Here is a 10,341-nt window from a genome sequence, read left to right on the forward strand (position 1 = left end):
ATTAATTATTATTATTATTATTTATTAATTATTATTATATTATTATTATATTATTATATTATATTATTATTATTATTATTATTATTTAATTATTTATTTATTTATTATTGTTTTATTTATTATTGTTTGTATACGTATACAGTATTTATTATGGAGGACGATCTGATGCCGGGCGATGACATTCACTTAGAGCTGGTTCAGCAGGGTCCACGACGGAGACAGCGACCGCCTGTGGATACGCTGCAGGGGCATCCATATCTAGAGTTTCCCGACGGCACCGACGCCGCCCGTCATTGCCAGAAGCTTAGGAGGATGCACGTTGGATCGCATGCATCGATCGACTAGGATGCGATGGATGAGATTGCTGAGACGCCGAGAGTGTGTCGGTTTATACCTATCGATTCGCCGTGGCATCGTCTTTTTGATTTGGCGCACACGCCGACCTACAGGGAGCTGCTGGTCGAGTTCCTTTCGTCATTCACATTTCACCCTCCTGGGGAGCCAGTGCCGCTTCCGTACCCAGGTGCTCCCCATCCGCCTGAGGTTTCTTTCAGGCTTGCTGGCGTTATGCGTTCGATGACGCTAGCAGAGTTTGCGGTGCATTGTGGTTTATACATGCAGGAGGAGATCGAGACTGAGATTTACACAGCGGGGCTAGTGGTGGTTGAAAAACCCACTCTTGTAGGGTTTTGGCAGGTGATTGCGGGGGCGGATCATTGGGAGCACGAAAAGTCGAAGGGGAGGGTGTCGTTTGTTAGGGACCCACTATACAGGTATGTACGTTTATTATTGCAATTATTGTGATTATATGCACTGTTTATTAATCTCTGTTTTTGTATTTCGCTAACACTATCTGCAGGTATCTGCACCATTTGCTCGCCACTTCTATTTCAGCGCGCGGCTACAGCCGTGAGTGGTGTACGACCACAGATCTTTTTTTCCTTTATTGTTTGTTGTATAGGAGGCCATGCGCGCTAGCACACGGTCTAGCCCAGTACTTCGCCTCCGGCCATCACCGGCAGAAGCGCGGATTTTTGTATGGCGGGGCGTACGTGACCGTCATTGCCCGTTCATTGGGCCTCGTACCACACCAGGACCCACATCTACGGACGCCGGCAATCATGCCGACGCGGATGGGTATGCAGTCGCTATGGGGGATGAGGGTTATCAAGAGGTTCCCCGTTGGCCCGCGGTTTAAAAACCGCGACGGGGGCGTATGGAGAGAGGAGGCCCTACCAGAGCATTTCGAGCCCGTTCATCCTCCTGCAGATCCTGCTGATGTAGTGCCCGTGGAGGACCCTCCGGAGGATCTTGACGGTGCAGCGGCGCCACAGCCACCGCCACCTGCCGGGGCACCTCAGTTTCCACGTCACGTTATTCGAGGTCATGCCCAGGAGCTGCGCTACATCCGGATGTACGAGCCGAGCTTGACAGGCTCAACGATTTGGTAGGTTGGCTGGTACGGGCGGAGCAGGATAGACGAGAGAGAGAGGGATGGCCCCCGATACCGCTTCCACCGGTTCGAGCACCACATCAGCAGCACCAGCCGCAGCAGCAGTATCAGGATTCAGATTCGGATTTGGATGCATAGACCTGTTGTTGTTTTTATTGTTATTATCGATGGACAAACTTATCTTATATATTTTTGTTATGGATGTAAAAAGTTATCTTATATATGTCATATTTATGTTTGTTTTCAGTTATTCGGTTACTTAATGATTGTTATCTTAAATTTAGATAATACGGAAACAATATAACCCCCTGAATATAATACGGAAACAATATTTGAAAGAAATAAAATTTTAATCGAAAGAATAATATTTAAAAAAGTAAAATGTTAAAAACAATATAATATTTAATCGATATAATATATTTAAAGAGCCGATTTTTAAAATAGTTGATTTAATCGATATAAAACAAAAACTTTTTATAGTGTAAAAAACAAAAAAAAAAACTTTTTTAAAAACCAAAAAAGAACGATTTTTAAAATAGTTGATTTTTAAAAAACAAAAACTTTTTATAGTGTAAAAAAGAAAAAAAACTTTTTTTAAAACCAAAAAAAATTTCAACAAAAAAACACATCTTCAAAAACTATCCAAAAAACCATATCAAAACCCACCAAAACACCCCTCATTTCAGCCAAAAAAAAAAAAACCAAACATGGACGCCTCGTATAGGGCTATACCCTTCGTATAGGGTTCCTTAAACATCGTGCCTGACACCCTCTGAGACCCCATCGAATTCAGTGCATGTACGCCTCGTATAGAGCTATACGAGGCGTCTAGGTTTCAAAAAGTGTGAAAATAGGCGGACAAGGTGTCCGGATAGTCTGAGCCATAAATTATTATTGTATATTGTTCGGTAGGCAAGAAAAACGGAGTAATAAAATCAGCGGTGGGAGGTAGTGGTTGTCGGTGGTAGTGATTGTGGGTGGTTATAGGTGGCGGTGGTGGGTGTCGGCGGCGGCGATGGGTGGTGGTGGTGGCGGCGAGTGGCGGTGCGGTGGTGACGACGAGTGGTAGTGGCGAAAAGGTGGCGGTTGGTGGTGGGTGGCAGCAGAGGTGGCGGTTGGTGGCGGCAGCGACGGTTGGTGGTGGCGTCGACGATGGTGGTGGGCGGCGGCGACGAGTGAGGTTGGCGGTTGGTCGTAGTTGTGGGTGATAACGGTGACGAGTGGGTGGCGGTGGCTGTCGGGGTAAGGTGGTGGCGGGTGGCGGCGATGGCGTCGGTGGTGGGTGGTGGTGGTGGTGGGTTGTGGCGAATGTGGTGGGTTGTGGTTTTGTTGATGAATGATGCAAGAGGGTATGGAATGGAAAAAAAACATGGAGTGTGGAAGGAATGATTTTGAGGGAATGAAATGCTTTTTGGAATGGGTGATTCCATTCCATTTACCAACCAAACATCCTTTTCTTCATTCCCTCGTAATCATTCATTCCATTTCACCTCTCATTCCTGCATACAAAATTATACCTTATATCAAATATTATAAAAGGTGCTTGTCGATCACCCAAGCCCAAAGAACGGCTTCACAAACCAAACGCTTGTACCATTTACTCAGACTTTTTGTTCATTAAAAGAGTATAGAAATGATAAAATGGTATATAATTAAATGACAATTCGTGTTCTTCAGTATACTACCGGTTTAATCCCCTTTTTCAACGATGAATATGTTATAACTGTTGTGAAACAACGGGCTATTAGCAACATGAGAACAAGACCATAGAGATCGGGTAGAGAAAGAGAATATGAAGAATGAGAATTCTTATTCTTTGATCTATACATCATTTACAAATGTCAATATATATAGGCACTATGAAATTAATACAAACATAATGTAATATGGGAGTTGGTAATGTGGATAGTCACTAATAAATATATATTCATAACACTCCCCCTTGACTATCCACATATGATAAAGCAAGGGGTACATTATTCTTTTAACATGCTTGGATATGCTGCCTCGTTAAAAACCTTGCCAGGAAAACCCAGTGGGACAAAACCTCAGCTAAGGGAAAAAGAGTTCAGCGCGTATTGTCTCCCCCTGATACTTCTGGATTAGGTATGTTGCCTCATTAAAAACCTTACTAAGAAAACCCATTGGGATAAAACTTAGTTAAGGGAAAAATAGTGCAACTTGAATAAATCTCCCCCTCATTATCATATGTATCCTTTAAGTAAAGTGTGTCCATCATCCTCGAAAGTTGCTCAAAACTTTTGTAGAATGATTTGTCGTTTGATGCCTTGAAGTGCAATCCTTTATATTGAGTAATGTTGTAAAATCTTCTTGTGAGACTTCTAGTGCTTCCTCTTGCGAACAAATACCATAAGATCCAAGACTATTTGTGTTACATTCTTTATATCTACAAGACTAACAAAACTAGCTTTCATGGGTTAGTAAAATTTAGACACATATCATTCTTATCTTTAGGGTATCGACATATTTGCTTTACCATTCAAATGTCTCCTCATTGGACATGTGCTATATCATGCATAGCTAGAAAGTTAAGTTAATGCACAATTGCACTTTAGCCATGGTACTTTTGAAATGAGAATCTCTACTTTGGTAGGAGATGATAATAATCATTTCTTATAAAAAATGTCTGAACAACCTTTAACATACTATAAGGTTGAGCTCTCTACATACTAAAATGTCCCACCAACATCTTCTAGATGTAGTTTGATAGATGAATAAAAGTATGATTACAAATATATTCGAACTGCAAGTCGCGTAATAATTAGACTGTGCTATGGTCATTAAAAAAATCCCCTTCTAAAAGCTCGCCAGTTTCTCTTGATGATGCTTAGACATCATCACTGTAAATTGCGATTATAGTGAACTTTTAAGAAAGAACATTTGATAAAGATAGATAATATTATCAAACATATATTGCTCTTTATCAGAATATATCATGAATTGTACAACACTCAACTTGACTATTTTAGTTCATACTATCTTTAACCTTATAAAGATACATTCTTGAGGATCTAAAATCAATGCTTCAGGCATTTGCAATCATATACATACTTCTTTCAACTTTGAAAAACAATGTATGTGCATTCACTCTTTAGGAGTTCTATTACATATACTTCCTCATTGATGTCTATATCATATGCAAGGATGTCTTGCATATTTAATTCATATTGTACCATGCTTATACATTGTACATTAAGATGCAATAATAACCAGACACCAGTTTTCTATGTATAGTTATTGGTGCACAAGAATTACATCTTTAAGATGTTTCAACTAACCTTCTAAGCACTTAAATGCTTTACGATACTCATCAGGAGTTCCAATTATATTCAGCGTATTCAATTATGAATTTGTATACAACGATCATATCGTTCTCGAGAACTCATTTTACAGGATTTTTGATAATTCAAATCCTTGAGGGACTTTTATGTAAACTTTTAGTATCAAGTGATACAAAACATTCATAAGACGCACATCAATTCTCTCTTTATATTACGAGACTAATAAAATATTGGAAAGTCATTACATCCACCACTAGAGAATGTGTCTCATTATAATCAATCATGGGTTTTTGCGAAAATCCTTGTGCACCATATTTGCCTTATCTCTTTTAATTTGATTTTCACATGATTCGCATAAAAGCCCCATTAATATCCAACATACTTTACAAATTCAGTTGTATGGACTGTTGGTCCGAAAACTTTCCATTTCATAAGAGAATTTGAATCTGCCATACTTTACGTCTTTCCATTCTGGCCAATCATGTATGTATTTTCATTCATAGGCAGATCTTAAATCTTGATCCTCATCATTTCATCATTTCAAGCGCTATATTATATACAAAAGTATAACGACGTCGATTTTGTTTCGATTCCATACATATCTTAGACATGATACAGCTTATCGAGATCTATTTATTTTCAGGTACCTGAGGTTCTTCTTGAACCATCATGTCTGTTGTCTATTCAGGAGATCTTATTACTATAACCTCGACTTGACCATCTTAATTACTTGCTCCAATTTTCGAGAAATTTTATTATTGGAATCAACTAGTCTACCATGCTTTAGGCATGCAATAGACTCATTACAAAATATGTGGTTGTTCTCTTAGGACACAAATATGACTGGAGCATAAGCAGTTGATTATGTGACTTACTTAATCACTCTATTTAGGTCAGTGAACTTGTCTGGTAATTTGTTCTTTAATATTGGTAAATGAATTATCCTTTGAACTTCTGGTTCACCGTTTATACTATGAGGATCAAGATGACATGATAATTCATTCAAATTTTCACTTTCCAACTGCTTGTTATCTCCCCCTAATGTTGGGAACATTCATTCACTAAAGTGAAACCAATGAGCTGTAAGCAAATCTCTCCCAATGGCTTTAAGTATTTAATCATAGATAATTATTTTTTACCCAACATATATTCTCAACCCTTTTAGAGGTCCTAGCATTGTGCTAATGATGGATCAATATTATATATACCGCACAACCAAAATCTTAGAAGGGACGTATTTGGTTCCTAACCAAAAACCAACTATAATGGGGGAAGTATGATGACATATTGGCTTGATGTGAATTAATGTTGTACATGTAAAATTACATGTACCCAAATACAAGTATGAACTAATGCTCTTATGATCATTGGCTTGGCAATCAATTGTGAGTGTTTAGTGATCGTCTCAACAAAGTAATTCTTGTATAAAGATAAGCTATATGAAGTTCAACATTTATTCCAATAATCATTAATAACTTGGGAATTGAATTCACCATTATTACCAAAATAAATATACCAATCTGGATTAATATGCTTGCTATCACATTAGCTAAGCCATAATCACACAAACTTCATGTTGTGGATTTGATATTTAGACGATGCATCAATTTAAAACACTAAATGGTATCATGTTGAGATATGCATATCCTTTAATCACTTCAAGAATATTTAGGGGTTCTTACCCTACTTTGGTTGGTGAATCATTAATTTCCCTTGAGAGCAAAGATGACAAGTTTAATTGTCAACAAGAATCTTTTGATTCTTCGTTAAGTTTCATAACATCATTGACTCGGTGTGGTCTAACCGGTCATGCCAACTAATTAAATAATCATGATCCATAAACTTCTTGGTTTATGATGGATGATATATGTTTTATATACACTTTTAATGCATGAAAAAAAAAAGAAAATAATGTATTATAACATTTATCCTTTTCACATATTATTCTCATATATTCACTTCCACCATTTGCCACTTGTGATAGTCTATCTCATTATTAACGTAGGATTTATTACAATTTCTTTAACTATGTCCATGATCAAAACCTTTACAATGATCAACATATAATAACCATTGCTTATCACATTCGCTTAAGGGAATGGAATAAAACTAAACAAGTTTCATTATTCATTGTTTTCATGGAAATGGATTAGAACTAAACAAGTTTCATTATTCCTTGTTTTCATGGACACACATAGATATGAATCATTTCATAATCTTTTAATGATATTACTACTTTAAAAGCGTATCCCAGGTCTAATAAATGGAAATTATTTTCTCCAGATTTTCCTTATAAAATTACTCTCTTCACCTAGGATAAATCGAGAAATAGTTACATGACCAAGTCATGTGATACATTGAATCATATGACCTTTGTGAATTTATAATGAGATTTATGGAGTATGACACTTCGGGTGTCATAGATAAGTATACTTATACTCTTTCGTGAGAGTGATAATAAATCAACTAATTTTTTTCCTTTGTCCAGCAAATATTCAAAACATCCAAAAGATTTATATAGTTGCGAAACTAGTGATAAACAATCTTGTCCAACTAATATTCAAAACATCTAAAAGATATATAAAGTTGAAATGCAATATTGGTTATTAACAATAAAGTTAAATTATGCAATTTCTATCATTGTAACAGCCTTAATAAGATTGCAAAGCCTTAATAAGATTGCAATAGTATGATCTTGCAATACAATAAAAAAAAACATTAGTCTCAGTTCTCTAATGTATTTTGAATCCATTAAAAGTCATTAATTTATCCAAGTTCATATTAAAACTTATCACAACAAATACCTAGGTTTTTCTAACAATATAAAAAAAAGGTCTAAAACTTATCATAACAATGCATCGAAATAAAAATATAGGAAATTCTTCATCCTTTTCATGTTACTAAATTTTGCTAGATATATACTCTTTATTGGCCTGACAATAATATGAATAAAAAGAGTTGTAAGCATTAGTTGCATATAAAGTCAAAAGTGAATTTGAAAAGACACATGACACATACTCGAAAATCAACCAAGTGGCACACCTTTTGTTATAGAGTGTTATAGCATATAATATGGTTAAAACTTAATGTAACTAATCATATTTGGTAAAGGTCAATGAATCTTTCCACATTCGTTCATGAACAATGCATAATAATTTGTTCAGAGATCATACATGCATGAAGTAGAGAAACACTTTAAATGATAACATTATAGAATATATTCAAAGCTTGAGCAATAATCACTTTCGTTATATACGATTATCATATCTTTCTTTTGTGTCTAGTACTTAGTTAAATAATCAAAATAACATTGAGGTTTTTTTTATTAAAGAACATAGTTTCTAATATTCCTTATTTGACTATTTGAGAAACACTCGTTGTGATCATCTAAAGTATAAACATAATGACAATAATATGTTTTAATACACATCTAAAGTCTAAATATAATACCAATATTATGTTTTAATAAATAAATTATATAAGTTATCAATACAGCCACTTGAATATCATCATTAATTAAGATTAAACTAGAATATGAAAAGGAAAGTAACATAAATAAATGAAAAGTCAACATCTTTCAAACTACCTTTTTTTGTTACTTATTTAAATGTTAATTGCTTTAGAAGGTTTTTTTTTTTGAAGATAGAAAGTAAAATATATATTATATAATAATTAAATTATATGGAACAGATCATATTCATTATATTATTTTCTATATTTGCATATTCTTAAAATTTAAGACGATGTCTATTTGATCTCTAATATCAAGAAGGGGTTAAATTCAAGCAGCTTGGAATAACTTTATAATTGTAAAGATGGAAAAACGAAAAATAAATAAAACATTAGAGCAAGCTGTGAATTTTTTTAATTAACTAAATAAAACAAGAAATTGCACCGACCTTTTTGTGAAGTAAACCGACATAAAAAAACGATCGGGACAAATTAAGGGCCGGCTGACTCATACGGAGAAGTTTCCATGTTTTAAAATTCTTTGAAACCCCATTACTCATTCCTATTGATCGAATATATAATTTCAAAATAAGTACAATAAAATAAGTAATGTACCTGATTAAAGAATGAAGAACCGATCGAAATTTGTAGAACTCATGTATCAAGTCATCTGTTTGGTAAGGCAAAATGATCAGAAAATGACTTAGGTACAAGTGCTATTGGTGGCGGCTACATAAACTAGGGTTTTGGAAAGAGCACTATCGTGCTGATAACGTGTTGTGAAACAACGGGCTATTAGCAACATGAGAACAAGACCATAGAGATCGGGTAGAGAAAGAGAATATGAAGAATGAGAATTCTTATTCTTTGATCTATACATCATTTACAAATGTCAATATATATAGGCACTATGAAATTAATACAAACATAATGTAATATGGGAGTTGGTAATGTGGATAGTCACTAATAAATATATATTCATAACAATAACGAATTATGAGAACTAAATAATGTTAGTTTTATTCCAAAATATAGTACTTCAAAACAAATTCATTAGCGGACCAGATCCTATCCATATAGGAAATATTCACTCACCATAACTGCAGGAGATTTGTTAGGAATTCATTAGGAAAGTTGTTATGTTGTATTCCTATATATTGTTCTCTTGTCATTTGTATGATCATCGATTGATACCACAGTAATTAATATGGTATTAGGGCTATAATTCAAAGAAAACCCTCCGCCACCCATTCCGTTCCGATCATCTTCTCCGGCGTCAACATGACCAGAAAAGATTCCTCTTCTTCCTCGGTTACAACCGATAACAAACCCCTTCATCCCGTTTACTCCGTAACCATCGTTCAGAATAAAGTCATAATTCTAGACGGAGAGAAGGTCACCTACACGGCATGGTTGAAACTTTTTAAACTTCACGCAAAAGGCTACGAGGTCTTGAAACATATCGATGGAACCAAGCCGCCAGCAGAGACCGACGATGACTATGAATCATGGGCCAAAATAGACTCTATCATCTTACAGTGGATCTACGGAACACTTTCAGATGACCTCTTGGTTCGTATCTTGGATGATCAGTCAACCGCTCAACAAGCTTGGAATAAACTTTAGTCCATCTTCCAGAACAACAAGAACTCTCGTGCGTCGTCTCTTCTACAGGCCTTCACTAACACAACGTTGTCTTCCTGCTCATCTTTGAATGAGTATTTCCAATAATTAAAAGATATTGCTGAACAATTGAAAGATGTAGACCAACCCGTTACCGAATCCCGCTTGGTCTTTGTCACACCCCCGATTTCCACCCGTTTCACCGGTGGGCCTGGTGGGGGATTACCGTGACGTAGTTGGCAACAATATAGTCAAACCACACAATATTTAAATGCACAGCGGAAGCATAAAGATAGATATATTTCAACCATCAAATGTAATATCCAAGTATCACAAGTAGTCGAAATAATCCACAGGGGATCAAAATAAATTAGGAAATAATGTTCAACAGATAATGGCATCCCAAGCTTGCGAGACTCTAACGATGCTAAGGAGTGGCCAGCCTATTTCGTGTAGAACCTGCATTTAATCTTTTTGGGGAAAATACGTCAGTTTACACTGGTAAATACATTC

At 35.8% G+C, this 10,341-nt stretch overlaps 2 protein-coding genes across 2 annotated transcripts; both read left to right on the plus strand.

The window, feature by feature from the left end:
- Nucleotides 1-351: 351 nt before the first annotated feature.
- LOC110876785 lies at nt 352-1,451 on the plus strand. Its single transcript, XM_022124947.1, has 2 exons — nt 352-773; nt 860-1,451. The coding sequence occupies exons 1-2, from the start codon at nt 352-354 to the stop codon at nt 1,449-1,451; spliced, it is 1,014 nt and encodes a 337-aa protein (XP_021980639.1).
- Nucleotides 1,452-9,486: 8,035 nt separating this feature from the next.
- Nucleotides 9,487-9,831, plus strand: LOC110876784. Its single transcript, XM_022124946.1, has one exon. It carries the CDS (start codon nt 9,487-9,489, stop codon nt 9,829-9,831), a length of 345 nt encoding a protein of 114 aa, XP_021980638.1.
- The last annotated feature ends 510 nt before the right edge of the window (nt 9,832-10,341 follow it).

The sequence above is a fragment of the Helianthus annuus genome, chromosome 16, assembly GCF_002127325.2.
Source record: "Helianthus annuus cultivar XRQ/B chromosome 16, HanXRQr2.0-SUNRISE, whole genome shotgun sequence".
In the NCBI taxonomy this organism is placed as follows: domain Eukaryota; kingdom Viridiplantae; phylum Streptophyta; class Magnoliopsida; order Asterales; family Asteraceae; genus Helianthus; species Helianthus annuus.